The following is a 25,399-nucleotide window of genomic DNA, read 5'->3' on the forward strand; positions in this document are numbered from 1 at the left end:
TTATTTGATCATTTTCTTAAAATTTTCACTCTTCAAAAAGATAATTTTTGGGTCATTTTCATGCCAAGATGCTGATCGCCTTTTCCATGTTTTTGAAATAAATCAGTTTGCTCACATTTCAAAAGTTTAAATGCTTGAAAGGTTTCTGAAGGCAGCACAAGAAAACTGATGTCGATCCAGGTTTCAAAGGGTTAACCTGATGAACTTTAGGACTGCAGCTGTTAAAACACATTCACTGTTTGAATCACAGTAGCTTTCTATCAGGCGGTAATATAAACAGTTTTTCTTTTTTTAGAGAATTATTTCTGTTTTTAGGCAGTGGAAGTTAGGTTTTCTGTTCCATTATGAGGTTAGTAATGTTTTTCAGTTCAGATAACAACACTGATGATCTGTAATTTGTTCATTAAAGAGCAGACTGTGTAAAAAAAGACTGAAAATCACAAAAGTGGTGAGAAAAAAGAGGGACAAGAGTGATAAATGGGCATTTTAGGCTCCCAGAGAAACCCCTAAAGTAGTTCTCCACTATAAAGGAAAACATTTTTATCACAAATATAATCGAGCAAACGTGAAACACCTCAAATAAAATATGCGTGTGAGAACTGGCTATCAGGAATGATCAAATCAGAGGGACCTTTACACATTTTTATGATTTTTTGGTGTTTAAAGAGGCTTCAAAAATAAAAGCCCGAGCAGAGTAGAGTGACGTTTCCTTCTCGAAAAAAAAAAAAAAGCTAGAAAAATGAGCTGGTGCTTCAAAATAAAAGCCCCAGCAGAGCAGAGTCAATTCCTTCCAGAAAAAAACCAGCTGTTTGCTTCAAAATAAGATATCTGGGACGAAGCTGCAGGATTAACAGAGCGTCAAAATAAAATTTCACTATGAGTGGCTGTCAGGAGGAAGCAGGCTTCAAAATAAAAGCCACCCTTGCAGGCGAAGGTTCCAGGTAAGAAAAAGGCTTCAAAATAAGAGCGCTCAGGAGGAGAAAGTGAAAAGAGGATGTTTAGTTGTTTGTCTCACATGGCAGAAACAAGATTCCCACATCCCGTCTCTGCGTGTGTCCGTCATGTTGAGTGTTGTGACGTCTTGCATATGACGTACTGGACACACGCTGTGTGCGTGTGTGTTAATGTCCCGTCTGAGGATCGGTGTGGCTCTGAACGTCTTTTATCCTCCTCAGTTTGTGTTTGTTCCCGTTGTGGAGAAGTGAGGCGTCCAGCAGTTTCTCCCTTCTTGGATGAAGCTGTCAGCCCGGTGTCGATGTGTGTATGAGTGTAAGTGTGTTTTATTTAAGGACGAGCGTCGCTTCAGAGCCATCTTTCCTCTTCAGATACAGCCCGTAGCTGAGATGGTGTTCCCTCCTCAAGAAGGCGTAAAAATAATCTGACACCAGCAGAATCTGCGGGGAAACAAATGTTAGGACACTGATCAATTCTTCAGCATTTGAAAAAGAAGTAAATAAATCATAAATAGTTGGTTTAAATAACGGTGTAAGCGAGCTGAAAATACAGGGTTCATACACATTTTTACCAGTAAATTACCATGATTCCTCCAGGACAAGCAGACATTGTCTGACATGACCATCATCACTCCTCATCGAGGTGTTTTTTATTACTATATAATAGATTTTTAAAAGATATATTAGTTGCATTATCAGCATTATAACTGAATATTTAAATATAACTTAGGGCTGTTTGATATTTGATATTTAACTTTTTTTGGCAATTGTTGGGTAAACTTTTTTGTTATTTTTTTCAAGTTTTTGGTGATAGTTTGACTTAAACACGCTTTCGATACCCGTGAGGCATTTTTATTCAAATTCTCATCAAAATGGCACTATTTATCACAGCCAGAAACTGTAAAAACAGAACTTTAGTTATTTGCAATTTTTTTAAGTGAAGTTTTTCCATTGATAAACTTACATATGAACCTTCATATACAACCTGAATACTTAATAACAAAATCAGATATAAGTCTCACAACACTTTTATAAAATGACTTCCTCCAATGAAAAAAAATCATCTTTTAACTGCCGAGCCACTGAGACCTGGAAAATAAATGTGCATACCTTTGCTTGACTAATTCCCCCCGAGCTCCGTCTTACCTGTGCCACGTTGAACAGCAGCGTTATGGCGTAGTAGAAGTTGGAGTTGGCGCTGCCGGCGTAGATCCAGAGGTGCCAGAGAACCGGGAACAGAGCAGAACAGGCGAGCAGGACGCAGGACACCAGGAAGATGTTCCTCAAGACTGAACAGGAAGAGAAACCAGGAGAGAGGCTGTCGTGCTTTATCCGGCTTTTGTGTTTCTGCATGATCACTTAATGTCTGCGATTCTCAACTGGTCCCGCCTCAGGGTCCAGACTTGTCTTCTCTTCCCTCTTCTGGATCTACATCATTTTTCTATTCCCTTCTTTCATAAATATTAAAACCTTTGGACCCTGAGTGAATTGGTTTTTGAATTCTTTCAAAACATGTAGAAAAAGGCAAAGAGCAACTTGGCGAGAATCGTCCCAGCAAACTGCAAGACATTGGTAGGTAAAGAATATTGTTTTTTTTAAAAGCTAAAAAATGTACAGAAAAAAAATATTCATAATTATCATGAATGTGCATTTAAAATTATTATTATTGTAAATAGAATTATTAGAATTTTTAAAATACTTTTTTTCAGGTCATTTTCTTGTTGTTTTATGTTTTGGGGTTTATTTTGCTTTCTTTTTTTTCCCTCATTTTTAGGTATTTTTCTTTTACTTTTTACTAATTTCTTGCAGATTTTTGGGTCATGTCTTATAAAGTTGTCGATTGCCTTCTTTTTGTGTTTTCAAAAAAAAAAAAAAATCCCAATTGCCCAGGTTTCAAAGGGTTAATGGATCGGTTTTAGATAAAATAAATCTGATAAAATACTGATCTTTTCTTTCTTGTACTGTATTGCATCAGACTCAATATTAGGAGTCTTTAATTGCATCTTGTGAGAATTAATATGCAACATCTTCTGTGTTTTATACACTCACATCTGTGCAGGTGACTCCAGACAGGAAGGAAGGCCAGGTAGAGAGCGATGTCTCCCACAGTGGGGTACGACTTAAAGATGGAGATCACAGCCAACTGCATGAAGATCAGAAACACCGGATGCTCCCTGAAACACCGAAACGTACAGATTAATAACGAGATACACGGCCACGTGGTCGTGTGCCTCCATGTCTGTGAACACATGGATGCTTCACACAGAAGATCTATACAATCAACACAGTGTCAAACTGGGAACCAAAGATTGTTGAGTTATGGCCAAAAACATGTTTTATGAGGTCACCGTGACCTTGACATTTGACCTTCAACCACCAGTTTCTAATCAGTTTATTACTGAGTCCAAGTTGACATTTGTGCTAAATGTGAGAAAACTCCCTCAAGGGATGCACGATAAGTGTCGGACCGATAATGGGACTTATGACGTCTCACCGATGATGGCGATAATACAATTTTTGACCGATAAACAGAGTCGATAAATTGCTTTGATTTCGCCCGTGTTGCCATGGCATTATCCTGCGTCAGCGGGAAATTGAGGCGTTCCTGAGACATCACGTCCACAAGAGTGTGACGGACATATGCACGTGGAAACACAGACGACCTGAAAATATAACTCCTCCGACCTCCACGATCAGCGCAGAGGCATAAAAAGGTCACATTAACTCTGAGGGTCGGATGGTGCGCGGGCGATGAGGACTTACTTGAGTTTGATGGACAGCGGGATGGTGTAGAAGAAGACGTTGATCTGGAAAACGCAGAGGAAGAAGAGGCGGAAGTGTTCAAACATCTCGGCGAAGAAATACCAGAAGAGGCCGATGTTCGGGGTCAGGTCTGGTACTGAGAGACTGGAGGGAAAGCAGACGGTCAACACCACGACCACAGCTGGATGATTGAGAAATATATTTAAAAAAAAAAGAAATCTGATCACATTTAAAGCCGCAATCTTATGAAAATAACTTCTCATCAGTCTGACTTTCAAAATCATCTCAGTTTCTGTCAGGTTTTGTTACGTCATACAAATTATTTTAACTATTTTTAGACTGCTTCACCCAAAGTGTGTGACGGCGCGATGCCGCAGGTCCTTCCTCCCTGCTGCTGTCCGACTACACAACCAGCACGGCTCCCAGTAATGACAATAATAATAACTACTCATATAGCACCTTTAAAAACAGTTGTTTACGACAAGATTAAAGAAAATAAAAGGAATAAAGGTGATAAAGCAGGCAGATCTCAAACGGAAATTAAAGTTATTCAATTCTAGAAAATTAAAGAATAATAGCAATAAAAGACGATAAAAATAATATAAAAAGTAGTATAAGAAGACAACATCACAGACGGGATAAAACAAAGATAAGAAGACAAAAACAGGAGCAGTTAACTTGCAATTTATCATAATGTGCAATTATTTTTCCATGTGTAATTGATGTATACATTTATTTTACTGTTGAGTTTTGTGTCTTGTTTTTTTTTGCTATTTACATTGTTCTTTTTGCTCTATTTCTATCTTTTTTTTTTCCTTTTGCTTAAATTCCTATTTCAAGTGTTGCATCTTGTTTTTTTTTTTACTATTTATATTCCTATTTTTTCTCTATTTATAACGTACATACCTTGCTTTGATGTCCCTTTGCTGCTGTAATAATGCAAATTCCCCTGTGGTGGGACTAATAAAGGATTATCTTAAGTTTATTTAGTTCACCGCTCACATGAAGCCGTAGACAGACGGCAGGTAGTCCCACGAGCCGAGCAGGAAGAAGGAGAGGCAGATGATGACGAACAGGCTGCCCAGGTACATGAAGGCGTACTGAGCGATGAACCACCAGAAGCTGAACCGCCGGAAGTTGAGCGGGATGTACTGACGCTGGAGGACGAGACACAAACATGGAATGACAGTAAAGTAACAGTTCAAGACGTTTTAATACCACTTCAAATTCAATTTAAGACCAAACTTGTGAGGAAAATACACACCAAAAGTGAAAATATACTTTTCACATGTAACAGGGATCCTACAGCGTAACTCAAGTGAGACTGAAGACGTTTCAAGACTTTTCTTAACCCTTTGTAACCTGGGCAAAATTGACCTGATGTCTTTTAAAACCGTGAGAAGAAGGCAATCAGCAACTAAAATGAAATTACACAAACATAGCATCAGAGTAGTAAAATGCACAAGATAATCTGAAAATTAGCAAATTGCAAATAAAAAAATAAAATAAAAAAATGGAAGAGTAAAAAAAAAGAAAAGGAAATGGCCTCAAAAAGTCTGCTTAGAATTATATCATTTTGAAAAATAATTTTAAATAAATTATTATGATAATTTTAAATATAGCTCTCTGGACATTTTTTATCAGTTTTTTAAAAAACAAAAACAACATAATACAACAAAAAAACTTCAAAATCTACTAATTTCTTGCAAATTGTGGGACATGTCTTACAAAATTACTCACTGCCTTTTTTCCAAATGTTTTGAAAGAAATCACACTAATTTCGTCAGTATTAAAATTTTTGAGTACTTTTGAAAGGTGGGACGATTTCCAGTTTCAAAAGGTTAATGCCACCTAGCCTGAAATTTAAGATAAAATTTTACAATAACCAAAACTGAAGAAAAAAACAAACATGAACTGACATCAGGTACTTAGGATTAGGGAGAATTTTAAAAAATATCTACTGAAACATGAAGCATGATTTTTTGGTGTTGTTAATGTGAGAGGCATTCTGCCTTTCTTTTTTGTTTAAAAAATTAACAATTAATTCGACATTTTATAATGACGCATCAGAAAAAGTCCTACTTACACTTTTTTAGCATTTTTAAGACTTTTGAAAGGATTATTTAAGACATGTTAATACCAATTAAGGCCTTATTTTGTATTAATTAATTCAATGACTTTTTATGGATCTGTGGGAACCCTGTGTAAAAGCATAAATCCGGAAGATTATATTCAAATATTCTAAAAAAAAAAAAAGGCAGAGAAAAGGGGTCAGAAAATGACGGAGGATCAATGCTTTTTAAACATGCACGTGTCGTTTCATACCTGCATCAAATAGAGCAGCGCTGGAGCGCACAGAGTGAGAGGATAGATGGACTGATATGTGGCCAGCGACAGAAATATGGCACTCAGCAAAACATTTCCTGCAACACAGAAACATTCAAATCAAATAATCTCTTCATGTCTTCATTGTTATTTACTTCAAGGTTGACACAACAGAAAACTGACACTCAGGTATAAATGTCAAGTTATGGATCCAAAATTACCTTTTATTGTAGCGAGGATGAAGAGGGCGATGACGGCGTTGTTCAGGCCGCAGGTTGACTTGGCGACGCAGGACAGGATGGTGAATGGGTTCAACAGGTAACTATGAGAGAAGAAACAGTGATAATAAAATTACACGGATATATCTGATATATTAAGTATCTAAGTTTGAGTGAACAGTTTTTCATGCTCTCAATGCACAGAATCAGACATACAGCTAAAAACAAGGATAACAAACATTTAACTACTGGATAAAGATATAAATATAAAAAGAATATATACAAAAACAAGACAAAACAATAAAAATTACATTTGTAGTCTGTATTTATTTTTTATTCCATTGCATAACAGAGACAGACCATTTACAGCAGTGATAACCAGATCTGGCCACGTGGTGCCGGGTGGCTTCCCAGACTTTTACTAATCCAAAAATAAAATGATTCACACTGAGAATTGTTGTGATACTTTTAGTAAATGTAAGGTGCCGGAGTGCATAAAGCAGCATCAAATAGAGCTTGTTCATCAAAAAGAAAAGAAAGAAATAAAGTGCCAGTGGAGGATCTTCTGCACACTCTGACAGACGTCCCAGCTAAGTCCCTTATGTCCTAAAATCCAAGAAAAGTCCAAAAATCCTAGAAACATCCTAAAATCTTAAAAACACCATCAAATCCAAGAAATGTTCTAAGATCCAAGAAACGTCCTAAATTCCTAAAAACATGCCAAAATAAAATGTCTTACAAAATCCTACAAACATCCTAAAAATATCCTCAAAGGGCATCTGAAGGCTCAGTGGATAGAGCAGCGCTCCATATACAGAGGTTGTATCCTCACCGCAGCTGCCGCAGGTTCGATTCCAGCCTCGACCCTTTGCTGCATGTCGCCCCCTCTCTCTCTCCTCCTTTCACACTTAACCTGTCCTGTTCATTACTGGCAATAAAAGCCCCAAAAATATCTTTAAAAATGTCCTCAAATCCTAGAAATGTCAGGAAACAAACCAACCATCGGAAATACTAGAATCACCTAAAATCCAAGAAAAGTCAAAAAATCCTTGAAACGTCCTAAATCCTACAAACTTCCGAAAATATTAGAATCACCTTAAGTCCAAGACAAGTCCAAAAATCCTGGAAACGTCCTTAAATCTGAGAAACGTCCTATAATCAAAGAAACATCCTAAATCTGAGAAACATGCTAAAATGTAAGAAATGTCCCAAAATACAAGAAACACCCTGAAGACTGAGAAATGTCCTAAAATACTAAAAAAAAATCTGCAACTGGCCCTTAGCCTCCTGTCATTTTGCAAAAGTGGCCACCACTTATGCGTCTCTTCACGGTTTTTTGTAACATCATGCTTGGTTTTAATGCACTCCGGGAGGTTTGTGAGTGTGTGTGTGGCTGTGTGTGAAGTACCCTCTTGGAGAAAAATTCATTATAGTCCCCTATTATTTATGTTGACATGTATGTGTGTGTGTGTGTGTGTGTGTGTGTGTGAGATACTCACAACATGGCTACTTTCAGAGGGATGTAGTACATTTCTTTGGGGCTTCTGATGAGCTCCAGACAGTCGAGGGGGTAGCGGTCTGCCTCCAGGGCAAATTTCTGCTTTCTGAACTGAAACGGCATCAAAAGCACATCAAACATGTCACAATTACTGTTAAAACAACCGTAAAATACCCCAAATACTCTAAATAACACACTCAGTTTTAAAGTTTCATTTAGTTTAATGCCTTATCTATACAAACTACAATTTAATGATAAAAACTCTGTCAGCTGGCAGCGAACAAAAATATAATTGTAACATGTTACTTGTCAGGAAGCAGAATGATGACAGAGTTGATCAATTATCACACATTTTACATAAAGATAACATGTTTCCCCGAATATCTGAAACTGTGGTTTTAAGTGCAAAGTTACTGCAGCACAAAAAACCAAAACAGACACATTTGTGGAAAACATGTGATGTTAAAAAAATACAGAAATTTCCCTTTAATGTCCACATATTTAAATCTATGTCCCTTCATTTTATCTGTATGTTTTTTAAGGCCACATTATTGTTTTCTTACCACTTGTTTGTTGTAGTCCTTCACCGTCATGTAGAGCGCCACAGCAGTGATCACATCTGCCAACTAACCACACAGAAAGAGCGAGCAGCTGAGCCCCGAAAAATAAACACAGAGACGCTTTCTTTTCAAAACACCGCAGGCAGAAATGTCCTTCTGACGGGGAAAGCGGTTTAAATTATTGTGCTGAGTTTTCCCATCACGGCTCACGTTACAGAAAATCCTCCTGTTTATTAACCGGAGCAAATCCGCAGCATTAGCATCACAATCTGTTTTTATAACGTTTTATTGAAGCTCAAAGGAGGAGTGTTTGTGCCGGAAATATTCAGACCATGACGTCGATTCTTGATTGGCTTATTAATACAAAAAAAGCAGTTTGACGTCCTAAAACTCACCATAAATGTTATCTCAGCGTAGTCCACCACAAAGTGAAAGAGGTAAATGATGAGAGGCGTCTGAGGAGAGAAGAGACGGATGTTTGGGATCAGAAACACACGTAAAGGACGTTTAAGTGTTTTTCAGTATTTTGTTTTTCTCTATTTTGCATCTGTATTTGTTTTTCTTTTTGCATTTCATGTAAAGCGTATTTGAGTACCTAAAAAAGCACTATATAAGTCTTATCTATTATTATTATTATTACATTTATTAAGACATTAGCATGTTTATGTGGCATCCTCCGGTCAAATGCATGTTTTTAGATACTTCAGCTAAAATTATTTTTACTGACTGATATTATTCCTCCTCTGACGTGACGTCACTTTAGTTTGATTTATAAGCAACAAAATGTTTTCAGATGGATTTCCATTATGTTCATATCAGTTTTAATCTGAATTAATTTATTTGTTTGTTATCAGAATATTTTCTGAAATTTGTCGTACACTGTTTAACGAACACACATGAATACAAAACTAAACATTTAACCAAACATCAAAAACATAATATAATAATGCAACGTAACACATCAGTTATTATGAAAAGTGCATGCTGTTAAAAACAAAAAATCATTCCTCATTATATTCAGAATCAGAAATACTTTACTGATCCCTGAATGCCCAGAATAGAAAATTATAGCAACTAGATATAAGTACCAGCAAAAAGTATATAAAAATATAAATACAAAATCGAAATACAGTAATAGTAAAACAATTAACACTCAGATATTTAAAATGTAAGTATATATAATGAGCTGAGTGTGTAAAGTGTGTGAAAAACATAAAATATAAAGATATACAGCAATAAACAATTTGCACTTGTATTTGAATATTTATTATTTTTATTTATTTATTTATTTATTACTAATTTAAGTTTATTTTGTAACTTTTTACCGATTTCTGGTTGGGCCATTTCATTTTTGGTCATTTCTTGTTAAGTTGCTCATTGCCTTCTTTACATGTTTTTGAGAGAAATCAAGGTAATTTGCTCGGGTTTCAAAGGGTTAATTCAGGAAATCAACATTACACAATAAAAGTGAGGGGGACGAGAACAGGACGGAAATTACACCCTCGGTCATAAATGTCATGAGCATATTTCTGTGTGTGTGTGTGTGTGTGTGTGTGTGTGTGTCACCTCGTGGAAAACATCTCCAGAATACGGTGAGACTCCCAAATCAAGCAGCGCCAAACCTTCAACAACTGCAAACAAACAAACAAACAAACAAACAAAACAACACGTTACAGAAAGTCAGTTAAATGCAACACCGATGCAACTTCCTGTTACAACTGCCTCATGAACAATTGTGTGTGTGTGTGTGTGTGTGTGTGTGTGTGTGTGTGTATGTCTCTCCCTTTACATCATAAAGAACTTAGAGAGTATTCAACGCTGGTTAGGGACTGTTCTTTATTTATCAGGGGGTTGTGCAAAAAGGGGGAGGCATGTCAAATATTTTTTTAAGTGCTGGGGAGTGACTTTTGATTTTTATTTTGGCTTAAGAGAGCAGCATAAAACTTTAAATGGCTGTATTTGTATTTTTTTCCACTTATTTTTAAGAAAACATACCATGTTTTCTTATGATTACCAAAATTACACAATTTATCACAGCCAAAAACTGTCAAAACAGAAATTATCATTGGGTTTTCAAATTTTCAACAGCACGTGGACACATCATGTGTAACAAGCGGTTCTGTGGGAATTAAATCAGATTCCAGATCCATTACAGATTTTTGGACATTTCTAGAATTTTAGGAAATCTCTTGGATTTTAAGACATTTCCAGGTTTTCAGGACATGTCTAGGATTTTAGGACATTTATAGTATTTTTGGACATTTCTAACAATTTAGGACTTTTCTCGGATTTTAGGACATCAGGGTCTTAGTTAGGACCTCTGTTAGGGGGTGCAGGGATCCTCTACTGGCACCTTTTAAAAATTTAAAACCTAATAACAAAACGAAGTCACGACCAACCATCACCCTCCTCTGATAAATAAAGAACAGTCCCTTAGTCTACATATTACAGCTGCAAGGTAAGTCAAACACAGTAAAATGTGCAGTGATTTCTTTAAAACTGTAGTAGCAGGGGGGCAGTACAAGCACTCGAGTGAAGTATAGGCACTTTAAATGGTACTTTAGTGAATTTCCTCCTCTCATGTAGCCGGTAAAGACTGTTTCTGTATCGCACCAACATCTTTGAACCACATAACACAATGAAGAACCTCCGTTAGAAAAAATACGAATTAAAACTCATTTAAATCTTAAATGACTAACATCACATCGAGGCTGTTATATTTCCCTCATAAAGGAGTTAGTGATGTTTCTAAATGTCATCGGCAGAGACAGTTTGTTGGTGTTTTTGGGCTAAACCGGTTATCGACCTCACTATATCACCGGGAACAGCGCCGAGCAGAGCGGGCAGCCGGAGCCGCGTTTCACCGGGACAAAGCCCCCGGAGAGCCGCTGTGACCGGGCTTACCTCTCTTCCAGGCGGTTAACGGAGACACCACCTCCACCCTCTCCGAGATCAGGTCCGCCAAACTGGATCTGTACAGAGCTGCACGGACCGTAACGGCTACAATCAAAAGTAGTGTCAGGGGAGCCGCCATCTTCACAAGGAAGCCCTCACCGCCCTGCGAGGTGCACGATGGGAAATGGTGTCTTTTGTTATTACAGCGGAAACTGAAGGGAATCGAAATATATATATACACGGATGATTAGCAATACATATCATATTAATGTTGTGGTTATTATTATTAATATTATCAGAATCATGAAAGGAATATTGCCCGGTAGGTTTTCACACAAGGGACAAGGGTTTTTTTGGTGAAAAACATGAAACATACAAAACAATATTAGGAGTAATAATAAAATTTATTTATTTATTATTGCTATCTATTAGTTAGTAGTATTAGTACTATTAGTATGTTTTAAATTGATTTTTTTTTTTAAAATTACAATGAAATTGGCAGTTGTTTCAGACGCCACTTGGATAGTCTACCATGGATTCGTGTTTTTGTGCATTATAATTTCTAAAAGATTACTCTTCGATTTTTTCATCTATTTTGAGAGTTACTAATTAATACTAATTCTTCTTTTTTTTTTTTTTTTTTTTTTTTTAAATTAAAAACGTTATTAAAAAGCGGAACCATAAACCCTACATGTTTTCACCCCGGACTCTTTATGCATAGGATCAAAACACAATTGACAAAGCGTAAAGTTAGACACGTTGCACCACTGTTATTCCGCTATGAATACTTTTAATTTTGTTGCAACAAAAATCACTCATTACAGTTTTTTAACAACTGACAAACTCAAAACAGTGTAACGATTATGAAGCATACAGCGTATCTTTTAAATAAAGGTTTACACAAATAGACCTAACCCCAAGAAGAAAACAATTATTACAAAAGTAAACCTCATTTAAAAAAGATTTGTTGTTAAAAAAAAATTAACTGTCACTGTCATGGTGAAACCTTGCTGCACAAAAAGTACCCAGTAATCCAACTCCATCAGTGATACTGCCACTAAACTACTAAATCTACTGCTGTGTAATCTATAATTAAATAATAACAACAAAAACAATATGTTTTTAATTTATGACTCATAATAATTTCAGTTTTATACACCTTGCAGCAATGTGGAAATTTTCAACTGTTATGTTGACACTTTTGTTTTTGATATTTGCTTCTTTAAACCAGTGTTGTTCCAGGTGGTTTTGTTTGTGTACTGCTGCTGTAACATGAGTATTTACTCCTGGGTGCAAATAAAGTACTTACCTTCCTACTTACAGCCTGAAAATCTCAATTTAAGGTTCAAAGTTCACTTGAAGTGTGGTTAAAAGCTCTGGAGAATTATTATACATTATTATTATTATTATTGTTATTATTATTATTATTATTATTATTATTATTATTATTACTACGGATATATGGAGTTGAATAAACAGCAGACATATCTAAAAACAAATTTAAAAATCAAACAAAATTTTATTAGAATTTTTTTTTTTTTGCTGAAATCATCATCATTATGTCCATATTTTAGGGCGGGGATACTCAACTACTGAAGTTGTTTTGCTTGGGGGACACTTTTGCAAAATTACAGGAGGTCAGCCTCATACATGTTGGTAGAATTTTAAAGAAATTTCTAGGATTTCAGGACATTTATAGAATTTTAGAGCATTTCCAGGATTTTAGGAAATGAGGGGGCTTTATTTTGATGCTGTGTATGCACTCTGACACATTATGTATAAAAGCACAGGGGCCAGATTTGGCCCGCAGGCCGTAAATGACTTGGGTAATTGGTTTTTTTAGCCTCGAATTATTTATCATGTATGTATGTATGTATTTTATTTATTTGTATGAAAGTTGAGTTGTCAACCTGAGTAGTGTCCGCTGGTGCTTTTACGCTGAAAAGCCCGCACAGGAAGCGGTTGTCTTGCCGTGAGCTCGCGGAGACTTTCGTTTTCGATTCTGCTCCTGAAACTGAATCGATGTTGTTATAGTTTTTTAGATTAAAGAAACATGGCAGGCTTGGAGGTGTTATACACCTGTGTCGGTGGCAGTATCACCTGCCCACAGGACGCCGTTGTGTGTTTCGTTCACTGGGAAATGATAAAGAGAGGATACAGGTGCATCGGCTCCGGAGACGAGGTAAATTAAAAAATAGAAACTGTTAGCTAATATTATCTAATGTGTTAACTTCAGTGGCGAACTAAAGACCGCGATACACCAAAGTCCGTTTAAAAATCTAGCCGTTTAACGTCGTGATCACTCGTCAACATCGCTTTATTTTTTTCATTTAAGATAATTTCAGTATTGAATATTCTTTAATACATATAGAAGACTTCCATTACATTTTTTTTACTGATCTACGAGTAAACATATAATAGAGTTCATATGATGAGAGTTGCAGGGTTAATAGTATCTGGACTAGATTTTAAGTAAAATACGTGCTCCTTTATAAACTACTAAAGCCGAATTGAAGCTTGACTTCTTAATTATTCAGATTTATATTTTTTGTTCGTTTCCACCACAGTTATTGATCTTTTTATTACGGGAAGAATTGAATCTGTCCGTTTTTAAATGGAATTCTGTCCGTGCTAATTTGCTACTCAGTTTAGATTAGCGTTAGCTTCCTAAATGACCGTTACTCACGTCATCTTTCAAACTGTAATATTTGTGGCAAACATATTTGAGCTTTTTGTTAATGAGCCGTCGTGTTTTTTGATGCAGAATCAAACAGCAGCTGTTTTAATTTGGTGTTTTTTTTAGGACGAGCTCTAAAAACTGTCATGTCATGTTTAGCTAGCTAACCTAGTGTTGTGCCACTTGGGGCCAGTCACTATAACAGTAACAGTACAACATGAAACTACAGGCAGGGGGGAAGACTTATAATATTCAGATCCTTGAAAGAAGTAATACAACACTGTGAAAACTGCACCATCACTCGTACTATCAGCAGAATTAAAGTATGAAATACTATTATCTATTAATTGCTGTGCAATGGGGATTTAAGGGACAACTATTCTTTATAACACTGTTTTCACTGTGCAGTAATTAATGCCCCTTTTTCAGCTTTCTGATGATGCATTTTCCAGATCCAAGAAGATTTTAAAATAGTTTATTTAGCTTAAGAAGTTGGAGAATGTTCTCCTTTAGTTTATCACACATTTTCAATGTCAACACATCTGGAGACACACAGTTTTTACTGGCGAGGGAGGGGATGGAAATCTGCAAAGTTAAGCTGTCAGAAAAATATAGTGGAGTAGAAGTATAAAGCTGCATAAAATGGACTTACTGGAGTAAAGTACAAGTACCTCAGATTTCTCAAGTGCAGTACTTTAGTAAATGTACTTAGTTATATGCTACAATTGACTAAAACACATATTCTGATGAATTATTATGTATTTTTACTGTCCTCTAACCCCCCTCTATGTATCTCTCTTTTTTAATGTTTTTTCCACGTCTTTAGCCCCGCAGCAGTGATAAGAAGTCCGAGCTGCTGCCCGCTGACTGGAGCAGCAACAAGGAGTTGTACAGTCTGCGATATAAAGCCAAAGACGGCGACACCCAGTCGCTGCTCAAAGCCATCGCTGTCGACTCCACTTTAATTTTCAACCTGATGGTATGAACAGCCAAACAAAAGTACAGGGAAATGTGGACGCCACCAATTCATAATGTGTTTTGAATGACAGTTTGATGCTGATGGTTTGTTAAATGTTTGAGTCGAATCTGCAAACACACAACGACACGATGAGACAAAACAACAACGAACAGAAGCTTCTTCACTGACATTATTCATGAAAACAGCAGACTATGAATAATAAGTCAGTCTTTAAAGTTATAATCTGTTCAGTTTGCTGTTAGCCTGATGTGTTGAGTTTTGTCTTGAGAAACGAATGTTTAGCTGGTATTGATCTTTTACTGGCGTGTTTCTGTGATTTATTTATTTTTTGTCATTTTAATGAATTCACTCTGTTTTTGTTTGTGTGTGAAGAACTGCGGCACTCAGCAGGTGTCAGACTTGACGGTGAACATCAGCGATCACGTGGATGCTGACCAGTTGCACACGTTTGACAGGTAGGCGTAGTTTTTTTTATGCCTTTGTGTCAGAGACAGCCATGGCCGGAGGCATTAAGTTTTCAGGTTTTTTGTCACTCGCATAACACGCCTAAATAGCCTTCAGTTGGAAATAATGACGGTTAGTGTGGTGGCTGCAATAGAAATAAACCTGCAAATGTTTTTAACATCCATCACCATGCTTCTTGGAAATTTATCACCAGAGGAAAAGTAGCATAACATCACTCAGTGGAAAAGCAGTCATCTCATAATTGTGTTTTATCGACATTTCTGAAGATATCGCTTAATTTTTGCACAAATCTGTACTGGAAACCCGCTCATTGTGTTGCACTGGCGAAGTTCTCCAGCGGTGTCCGAGCAGCTGGGCTGCAGATATTTGTAGCATCTGTACAACCAATTCATCACATTTCTGCAAATCATCGTTGCAGTGATATCTCAAACGTCATTATTATTATTAAATGTCAGAAGGATGAAAAATGATTCATTTATATTAGCACTCATGTAGAAACTAACTTTACAAAATGCTTCACATGTTAAAATGAAACAATCACCATCAGGACAATGAATGTAAATAAAAATAATGCCGAATTGTATCACTCATAAATAATTTAAGATAACTTTTTAAATGTGCCTTTGATTGACATTTTACAGAACGCTGTGCAGCCTGCAAAAAAATAAAACAGTCAAAGTTGGCAAACGACCTTAAAACATTGTTTTCCATCTTTCCTCTCATAATCTCATCACATTACCTGCAGCTGTCTCTAAAATCCTGTGTATGCCTGCTCTGAAGAAGGCACGAGGTGCACACATTTTACCTTATTATGAAACAGTTTATGTGTGGGAAAAAGGTTTTTGTGCAAACATGACATTTTTGCATCTGGCCCCAGATGTTTTAAATAAAATCCTGCATTTTAAGCAGACCAAGTTATCAGAAAACACATCAGAAAATATGTTTTCTTTCTGACACATTAAAGTTTGTCTTCTGGCATTTTGATTTGAAAACAGTCAATATGAAAGTAAAACTAGTTGATGCCTGTTGGTTATACTTCGTTTTTTCATGACAGAGTACTTTTAGTTTATTTATTTTCCATAACAGTACTTTATCAGAGTACTATCAGAAAACACAGGACGCTGTTGCCACAGATCCAGCTGTACTCACAAAACCTTATTTTGATGAATTATGTTAAAAGCTTTTTTTTGCTTTGCAGTGTGTACAAAGACGCAGACAGTTTGTCAGAGAAGGTGACGACTCAGCTGCTGCCCCCCCAGGACCGACTGACAGGACAGAAGGCAGAGAGGAAGAGCCGGAGGGAGGAGGACGAGGAGGCGGAGCAGAGACGAAGACGAGAGGACAGCGACCCCCTCCGCATCCCCAGCAGACAGCCGCCACACTGGTGAGTGAAGACAGGACACTGTCCGTCCAAACTTCCCTCTACACAGAAATACTCTCACGTGTAAATACCTGCTGAAAGCAACAATAGCCACGAGGTATTTTGTGCCAAAAAAGTACTAATATTTAATTTCCTCAGTTTAAAATAGCGTGTTTGCTGTTTTCCAGCTGATGCATAAATAAGATAGTTAATAATTTAGAAAAATGGGGAATTAAAGGATAACTTGATGTCAGCAGTTTCAGACTCATTTACACCAAAATAGCAAATTTCAGGCTTCCAGCGGTCATGGAAAACCTTGAAAAGTCAAGAAACTAATAAATGTCATTGAAAGTTTTGGAAAAATAATGCAAATATGTTGTGAGTGATAAATTAAATTACATTCATGCTTAATAATGAATTTATTCTCTGTAGTTGACAACATTCAGTAGCTCTAATATGCGTCGACGTGTGACAGCGTTTTGGTTGTTTATGTTCATCATGAAAAATATTTAATTTTCCTAATTTTCTCCCCATGTTCTCTTCATGTTCAACTACTGAGCGTGTCAAATCATTTTAAAGGCTTAGAGGAGGGGCATACAACTTTAAATGGCTGTGTTTTGTATTTATTTTACCACAGATTTTTAATGTTGTAAATAAAATTAAAACGTGTTTTTATAGAGCACAAAAAATAATAGGTAATTTTTTTTCTTGGGGCAATTTTTATAATTTGTTGTTTTTTCTAAGAAAATGGGTTTGATCATCTGCATTCTCTTTGAGTCTGTGGACGCGGCGTTAGAGGGTTAGAGGGTAATACAAAGATGTGGAAGCACAGCCTGTAGTCCGAGTAACAGCGAATAAAAGCCAGCGAAACAACGCCGAGTGACGTAAATAAATCTATACACTGGTCAGATGGAGGGAAGTTCATCTACACATTCAACCCACATTGTTTTGATAAAAAGCTGGCTGAAAATTGGATAAGTATCTCTGAATATTTCATGTAAGATTAATCGATCATCAAATTGATTATTAGTCGCAGCCCGACAACTGATTAAACTAACAAGGATTATATGAATACAGCAGCGGTCACGTCTTTTCTTCCTTTAAATGCCACAGGTGATAAAAGTGTGCCAAACAAGAACACCGCATACACGAGGGACCTTACTTTAAAATAGACTCCTGTTTGACACACACACACACACACACACACACACACACACACACACACACAGAGTTTGTGACCTGTACAAAGTCTAGACGGAGGAGCTGCTGGTCAACTGCAACTGCAGAGAGTAAATGAGGGCAGAGCTCAGGCAGCTTGTGTGTGTGTGTGTGTGTGTGTGTGTGTGTGTGTGTGTGTGTGCAGACTGAATCACTCTGTTTCTCACTCCTTGTCTCATCCTCCTCTCCCTCCTCCTCCTCGTCCTCTTTGCTGTGACCCGATCAGATGAGATGTGAGGTGATGTCAGCACTTTATCGACCTCGCTTCCGTCGCCTCCTCGTCTCCAGACAGAGAGAGGGAGAGGGAGGGAGAGGAGAGGAAGAAAAGGAGTAGAGGGAGATGAAAACAATGACAGATGGAGGAAACCAAAATCTGAGAGAGAAAGAAAAGACGAAAAGGGAGAGGAAATAAGAAAAACGGATGGAGAGAGCGATGAAAGAGAAATAGAGAGACGAGGAATGATGAATGAGAAAGCAAAAACTGAGTCAGGGCTGCAGAGGAGGAGGAGGAAGAGGAGGAGGAGGAGGAGGAGAGAAACGCACAGAGTCTAAAAGAAGCAGATGTTTTACTACAGTTTCATCACAAAGCAGCCTGTCTGAGTGATTCCCTGTGAATATTTCTAATTACTGACGGCATTACTGCGATTATGAATGGGGATATGTGATGTGTAATGTTGAGTTACAGGATTAGGTTTGTCATAAATTTAATTTTATACACTTGTGTGTAGATTCTGGGTCGCTGCATCAGCAAAGAGAGACAGATGACAGGACAAATCAGATCAAATGCAGGGTCATGGAAAGACCTGGAAAAGTCATGGAAATTGCAAATAAGGAAAAGTTTTGGAAAACTAAATATACCCTGAAAGTTTGTGAAAAGTAATTGAATTTTTTTTCACAAATTTAATACACACGATGTGTTTGAGGACCATCGGAAATTTGAAAATTCAACAATTTCTTATTTTAGAGTTTGTAGCTGTATTTTGGGGGGATTTTTTTTAAATAAATGTTTTGTTTAAAAGTCACTAGAATGTTGTTTAAAAAAAAAAAGGCCAAATTTAAATTCTTGAAAAATTTCCAAAAATGTTTTAAGATTATTTTTTTTTAAGTAAACATGCCTTCAAAACCTGCGGGCCTCTGACGGCATGTTTTCTATAAAGATCAGCATCAAAATAAACATGAACTGCAGCTATTTAGTTATTTTCATTTAACAATATCACATTTACATCTTTTCTTATAATTCCAACAGCTACAACAAATCCTTGTTTTGTGTCCTCACATCTCGTTTATTGCACTTCATGTTTTTAGCACAATCACAATTCCACAGTGTTTTTTCCATATTGGCTGATTTGTCCAGAAAATGTTATCATGAAGTTTAAAATACCGATTTCATTTTCTTCTGTTTTATCCAACCAAAAAAACCAAAGATAATCAGTTTGAAATAATTCAAAATAGTGAAAAGTTACACATATATACATGTGAGAAACTTTTAAAATACCAGCAGCAGCACCTTTGCTTTTTAAATTAATTATTAAATAATTTTTTCCTCTCAGGCGTGACCCCATGGTTCCTCCGTTCGCAGCTGGAGGAGCAGATCTGGATCCTTTCGGGTGAGTCTGTCTCTCTCCCTCATAATAAATCCTTACAAATAATGTTTATGGAAATTGTTTTGCAGATATATATTTAAGCACCAGTGTGGTTTTTGTTCTAATCTGGGATTTTGGGGGATGAACAGTCCGTCGGCGCAGTAACAGACAGACAGCAGAGGATTACTGGCGCTTGTCCAGACTCCCTCTGCCAGCCGACTGTGAAGCCCTATTCACAAAAACCTTCAGGACGCACGCTGAAGAGAAAATACCAAACCAAAGCAATCAAGTCGCAGTCTGCATTTAGTTTTAATGTTCATTTTTCTGTCGTCCTGACGTGGTCCGTCACTGAAAGTCCTGCAGAAAGTTACTGTTTAATGATGGTCAAAGTTTGATTGTTCCCAAAGGACTGAGTCACAAAGAAATTTACTTTACCAATTTTGTTGTCAGTTATCATCAGGTTGTTCTTATCTCCTGCATCATGAAAATAATATTGTAACATACAGCTAATGTGTTTTATTTTGTAAGTATTTTTTTAAGTCAAATACTACTCATTTTACATCGTTTTAAACAGACGTAAATAAAAACTGAATTGCTTTTTCTATCATTCCTGATGTTTCCTGGTTTGAACTTTTGAGGGATGTCAACGTCATGCCAAATAATAAAACAGTGATACTCAAGTAATAGCGTGCTAAGTGGCCCCCAACATTTTCTTATTCACATTTTCTAATTCACAATGCCAGACAGCATCAAAATAGAGCTTGTTTATCATAAAGTGCCAGTGGAGGATCCCACGCAATCTGGGACAAAGCTAGCTAAGCCCCTAATGTCCTAAAATCCTAGAAACATCTTCAAAATCGAGAAACATCCTAAAATCCTAAATTCATCCTAAAATATCTGAAAAATCCTAAATTCTTAGAAACATCCCTTAAAACCTAGAAATGTCCTAAAATCCCCAAAATGTCTTAAAATTCTAGAAATATTATAAAATCCCCCAAATGTCCTAAAATCCTAAAAACATCCTAAAAACATCCTTAAATCCTAAAAACATACCACAATCCTAGAAATATCCTAAAATCCTAAAAACATCTTAAAAATCTGAGAAACCTCCTAAAGTGCTATAAACGTGTGGAGCTGCTGCGAGGGGCCCCTGACCTCCTGTCATTTTAGAAAAGCGGCCCCCAAACAAAGCGGGTCGAGTGTCGCTGTAATAAAACATTAATTCTACTCAAATTTAGTGAAATATTCTCCTTCTTTCTTTGCCCTCCTCCTCCTCCTAGCTCTCGTGGCGGTGGCGGCATGATAGTGGACCCGTTGAGATCGGGATATCCTCGCTCTGGTTTTGATCCGTCTAGCGGGATACCGGACATCCTGCCTCCCGGAGCTGTTCCCCCGGGGGCTCGCTTCGACCCGTTTGGACCCGTCGGACGTCACAGACCGGGGTGAGACACACACACACACTCTTAAAAGGAGAGCTGCACATTACTAAATCGTGACTTGATAAAGCATGAAAATGTATATTAGCATTTAATGTATATTCTGCTTATTTTAAATGAGATAACTGTAAATTTTGCACTCGGAGGCACCGCAGAGCGACATCAGTGTTTGTTGAGTCTGAAGCTGGAGTTTTCCCGTACTACAGGCTTCTTTTAAGCTGGTTAGATCGCCATGGTAACTCATACTGCAAGATTAAATGAATCTGAAGCAGGGTTTTTTTTGTTTTTTGTTTTTTTCTGAGTTTTGGTTTAAAATTAGCTGAAAAGCACCTTTGCAGCTCATTGAGTAGCTACACTCTGTAATCAGTGTCAGTATATGACAGATCGTCAGCTGAGTGAAAACCTTATAAAAACACTTTATTCAAATTAATGTCACAAAAAAGCCACCAAATGAAGCCGTGCAGGCACAGCAGTGTTTACTGTATGCACAGCATCATATTTTTTAACACAGGCATCTACAGTTTCTGTGATGTGAAAATCGAAGCAGGAATACTGATTTATTTTATCTGCGTGGCTGTTGTTGCTCTCAGTGAAGTACTGAGTGTGTTTTTGTGTCCTCTGGTCCTCAGTGACTCTACAAGCTTTCATAAAACCACAGGTAGCATTAAACATTAACAATTCTCTATATTTTTAATGAGGATGACATTCACTCACATATGAAATGCAGAATAATTCCTTCAGATCAAACAATGGTGTTTCCACTGTGAATAATGTTTATATGTTTGGTTCTGATTTGCTGAAATCCGTTTTTCACCGCTGGTCTATTACAGATTATAGATTAGTCCATCTGTATTTATTATCGATAATATATAGCCTAAGGGTGGGCGATATTTGCTGAAAATTATATCGTAATATTTTTAAGGCAGTATCTTGATACACACTGATATTTTAAAATATTGTTTGCTTCCGTCAGTCGGTAACACCTGTTTACTGGCATGAACTTAAATCTCTGCAGACCTGCAGTAGCAGGTAAAATAAACCTCTTAGTGGCTAGGTGAGATATTACACTTAAATAGAGATTAAATAAATGGCTCCTTTATTCTTTAAAGGCAGAAATGGGTGGTACATGATCGTTTTTTGGGGTTTTTTTTTAAAGATTTTTTGGGCTTTTTGCCTTGATTTGATAGGGCAGATTAAGTGTGAAAGGGGGAAAAAGAGGGGATGACATAGCCTCTGTGCATGGAGCGCCCCCACGATCTCATTTTTAAGTGTCAAATGATGTGCTTAAAGGATTATTTAACTCGTTTTACGCGAACGTGCTGCGAGCCTGAAGCAGAGAGAGTTAACAGAGACAGTTTCGAGGTATCTCTTATCTCCACGCCAGTCAAAGAGAGCCTGCCTCGACCGATATTGGTTTTTCAGGGCTGATACTGATTATTATTACTTAATGAGACCGATAACCGATATTTGGAACCGATATGCATTCACAATAAAAATGAAAATATTTCTGTCAAAATTTAGATCATAAAAAGCAAGTTCCCAGAAACTTTTTTTAAAATTAAGTTCAGTGAAAATTTAAATAAAATTGTAACGAATAAAAAAAGCTCCCGGATGTTTAACAAAGTAAAAGTTCCCCCCATTCTTTGCATGTATTTCAGACTGGCCTCCCTGGTGTCAGTTGAGTGTTTATTAATTTTTATCAGCGATCATTAATCATTAAATTAAAAAGCTGATACTGATAAAATGCCAAATATCGGCCCCAATAATCGGCCGATAATCTGGGAACATTTACTGTTCGTCACTTCTATTTTAAAACTGAGAATATGACGGTGACATTTGACTCGAGTCTGTGTTTTTAGGCCGGACCCGGACCACATGCCCCCGCCCGGCTACGACGACATGTTCATGTAGTCCCTGCCTTTCTACTTCCTGTTTGCTACTCACAACATCCTGTCCTCCAGCCAATAGGAAGCCAGGAGGCGTCCTCATCATCCTCACCTCCTCCAGCGTTTGATTTGGTGTAGTGGCCCCAAAGTAAAAATGCTTGCCTTTTTATTTCCTCCTGTTTTGTTTTTTAAAGAGGGTTTGTTTTCTAATTGTTTATTTCTGATGTGCTAATGAACAGCTTGTGTATATAACTGAAAAAGTTCCCGACTCTGTGTTTAATTATCGAAAAAGAACAACGCATTAGCAGGTTTTTTCCTCTGCTTCCTAAATCTGTTTAGATCTTAGAATTTATTCATAAAGAGGAGGTCCTTGAGTTCCTGTTGTGACTTTATTAAAGATTAATATGGTTATTTTGGTTGTTTTTGTTTGGATTGTTTATTTAACAAGATGGTTGATAAAATATGTCACAACAAAATAAAAATCTCAGACATTCGAGTCATTGTTGTTAACTGTTGTTTGTGTTATCATCCAAAACTGCACTGATTCATTCTGGGAATTGATGTGTAATTTTAGTGAACATAAGGTGCCAGAGTGCATTAAACAGCATCAAAATAGAGCTTGTTTATCAAATAAGTGCCAGTGGAGGATCCCCTAAAATACTAGAAATTTCAGAAACTCCTAGAAGTGACGTTAAGTCTTATAAACGTACGGAAAATATAGTAACGTCGTAAAATCCCAGAAATGTCCTAAATTCCTAGAAATGTACTGAAATCCAAGAAATGTCCATAAATCTCGGAAATGTCCTTAAACCAGAGAAACTTCCTAAAATCCTAGAAATGTAAAAACAATCCTACAAATGTCCTTAAGTCCTAAAGTCCTAGAAATGTCCAAAAATCCTAGTAACGTCCTAAAATCCAAGAAATGTCCTAAATTCTAGCATCCCGACACAATCAAAGTGGTGACCACATCAAATGTTTACCTGCATGCTAAATATCGGTGTTTATGTCGCGTTAATTTTAGGAGAAAATGTGTTTTTTCAGCTAAAGAACATTTTGTAGCAATCAGACGTCTCCTCTCAGCTCTCTGTGTGTTTCCTGCTTTATTATTCAGACAATGTGGTATTTTGCTCTCAGCTCTTGATTTTAAACCTGCAGACAGAAATATTATCATCATCACTCTGTCTCTTGAATCTGTTTGTCTCGTTCGTCTCTTTGGGCAGTCGGCGCACGTCTTCCTCTGACTCTTAATTCAGATTCAGCCGCTGAACTGAGCTGTTTCTTCATTCATTTACATATTTTTATGCTCCAACACGTTGTAAAAAAAGACCATTTGAATTTATATGACCACTTAAACAGTCTCAGCTCCTGCTTTTTCTTCTTCGGGGAGTAAAACTAGCGAGGGGGATGCAAATAATGCTCACTGACATTGTTAATTTTAATTATAGAGGGTGTGACAGAGGTTTGCTGATGTGTCTGTAGAAACACTTTTTACTCACTTTCAGCAGGTGGCTGCAGTTGATTCTTTGTCTCTGTGGGAAGAAAGAGACGTGAGGGTCTCCTTTTGTCTCGTGGGAAACATTATTCTGCGACATGAGTCATCCTGAGGACGCAAAAATGAAAAGACTCAGAAGGAGGGAGACAAAAAGAGACAAAGAGCAACATGCAGGCAATTATTTAAAATCCAAATCTGACAAAAGACTGACAGTGATGATTATGAGAGAGAGGGGGAAGTAAGATGGGAGGGAAAAAAGGGGTAAGGGGTTATCATGCATATTTTATTACAATAAAAACGTAAAAAAAGCTCCTTCCTACAATAAGATCCACTGTTTCATGCAACAACAGGACTGAAATATAATTTATCCATCATCATAAAAGCGCATTGTCATAAAATCATTTAGGTCAGGGGACCCTTGGCTCAAAGAGAGACGGAGCAAGGAACGCCTACGACACATAGTGTACAAAACTGACTCCCACAAGATAATTATTTCACATTTCCAGGTGTTTTCTTATTTGTTTTTGACTGAAGCTGCGTAGTTTGTTGTAGCGTGACTCAGAGTGTTCACGTCGACCTCACTTTCACTTAATGTTTCTGAGGTGGACGGTGTGAATCAAAAAGTAACAAAATGATCAATTGTGAGTCACAATGTCTGCACACTTGGAATAATAAGACAGGTAATTAGCAAATATGTAAAACAAGCAAACAAAACAAAAATGCTGCACAGGGATTTAGTGTGAGCTGATTCAGTTATGCAAGGGGTCATGGGTAACAGTGACCTGGTCATCAGTGTGTGCAGTTTCTAAAAATGTTTTTCTTTTTTTGGAAATGAAAAGGCCAGTTTATCTTTGCTGATGTGTTGAATTCATTTCATGTAAATGTTCAGATTTATTCTGTATATATATGTATATATATAAACTTGAGGAAAATGCATGCAGTGTTGGTAACACATGATGTGGTCAACTCATGGAAATAAATATTGTCCATCTTGGTTTTTCTACTCTGATAGACATTATTAAGTTGCACCCAGCTGCAAACGTGAAAGTTGTTATGACACATTCAAAGCCAAACTAAAAACTTCATTTTGA

The 25,399-nt window shown here is 37.0% G+C and overlaps 2 protein-coding genes across 2 annotated transcripts; one reads left to right on the plus strand and one right to left on the minus strand.

Annotated features, from left to right (window-relative positions):
• On the minus strand, positions 1-24,416 carry pigu (phosphatidylinositol glycan anchor biosynthesis, class U). The gene is made up of 13 exons (XM_042510262.1): positions 24,313-24,416; positions 11,222-11,375; positions 9,884-9,948; positions 8,713-8,772; positions 8,321-8,383; positions 7,759-7,868; positions 6,263-6,363; positions 6,042-6,139; positions 4,719-4,873; positions 3,717-3,860; positions 3,003-3,127; positions 2,100-2,242; positions 1-1,394 (listed from the first exon to the last, which is right to left on the minus strand). Exons 1-13 carry the CDS (start codon positions 24,406-24,408, stop codon positions 1,281-1,283), a joined length of 1,428 nt encoding a protein of 475 aa, XP_042366196.1. The 5' UTR covers positions 24,409-24,416; the 3' UTR covers positions 1-1,280.
• psmf1 (proteasome inhibitor subunit 1) lies at positions 13,190-23,312 on the plus strand. Its single transcript, XM_042510275.1, has 7 exons — positions 13,190-13,394; positions 14,716-14,868; positions 15,241-15,323; positions 16,532-16,717; positions 19,462-19,518; positions 20,775-20,936; positions 22,790-23,312. The coding sequence occupies exons 1-7, from the start codon at positions 13,266-13,268 to the stop codon at positions 22,839-22,841; spliced, it is 822 nt and encodes a 273-aa protein (XP_042366209.1). The 5' UTR covers positions 13,190-13,265; the 3' UTR covers positions 22,842-23,312.
• Positions 24,417-25,399: the final 983 nt, after the last annotated feature.

Source organism: Plectropomus leopardus, chromosome 2 (genome assembly GCF_008729295.1).
Source record: "Plectropomus leopardus isolate mb chromosome 2, YSFRI_Pleo_2.0, whole genome shotgun sequence".
In the NCBI taxonomy this organism is placed as follows: Eukaryota; Metazoa; Chordata; class Actinopteri; order Perciformes; family Serranidae; genus Plectropomus; species Plectropomus leopardus.

What these genes read in the sequence shown, in the direction of transcription:
- pigu (XM_042510262.1), bottom strand. Translation starts at nt 24,408, where the DNA reads ATGTCGCAGAATAATGTTTCCCACGAGACAAAAGGAGACCCTCACGTC. An exon ending in CTGGAGATGTTTTCCACGAG is followed by an intron (nt 8,773 to 9,883) that starts GTGACACACACA and finishes TTCTCTCCTCAG; the next exon opens with ACGCCTCTCATCATTTACCT. An exon ending in TGCTGTTCAACGTGGCACAG is followed by an intron (nt 1,395 to 2,099) that starts GTAAGACGGAGC and finishes GTTTCCCCGCAG; the next exon opens with ATTCTGCTGGTGTCAGATTA.
- psmf1 (XM_042510275.1), top strand. Translation starts at nt 13,266, where the DNA reads ATGGCAGGCTTGGAGGTGTTATACACCTGTGTCGGTGGCAGTATCACC. An exon ending in CTTTAATTTTCAACCTGATG is followed by an intron (nt 14,869 to 15,240) that starts GTATGAACAGCC and finishes TTGTGTGTGAAG; the next exon opens with AACTGCGGCACTCAGCAGGT. An exon ending in CAGTTGCACACGTTTGACAG is followed by an intron (nt 15,324 to 16,531) that starts GTAGGCGTAGTT and finishes TTTGCTTTGCAG; the next exon opens with TGTGTACAAAGACGCAGACA.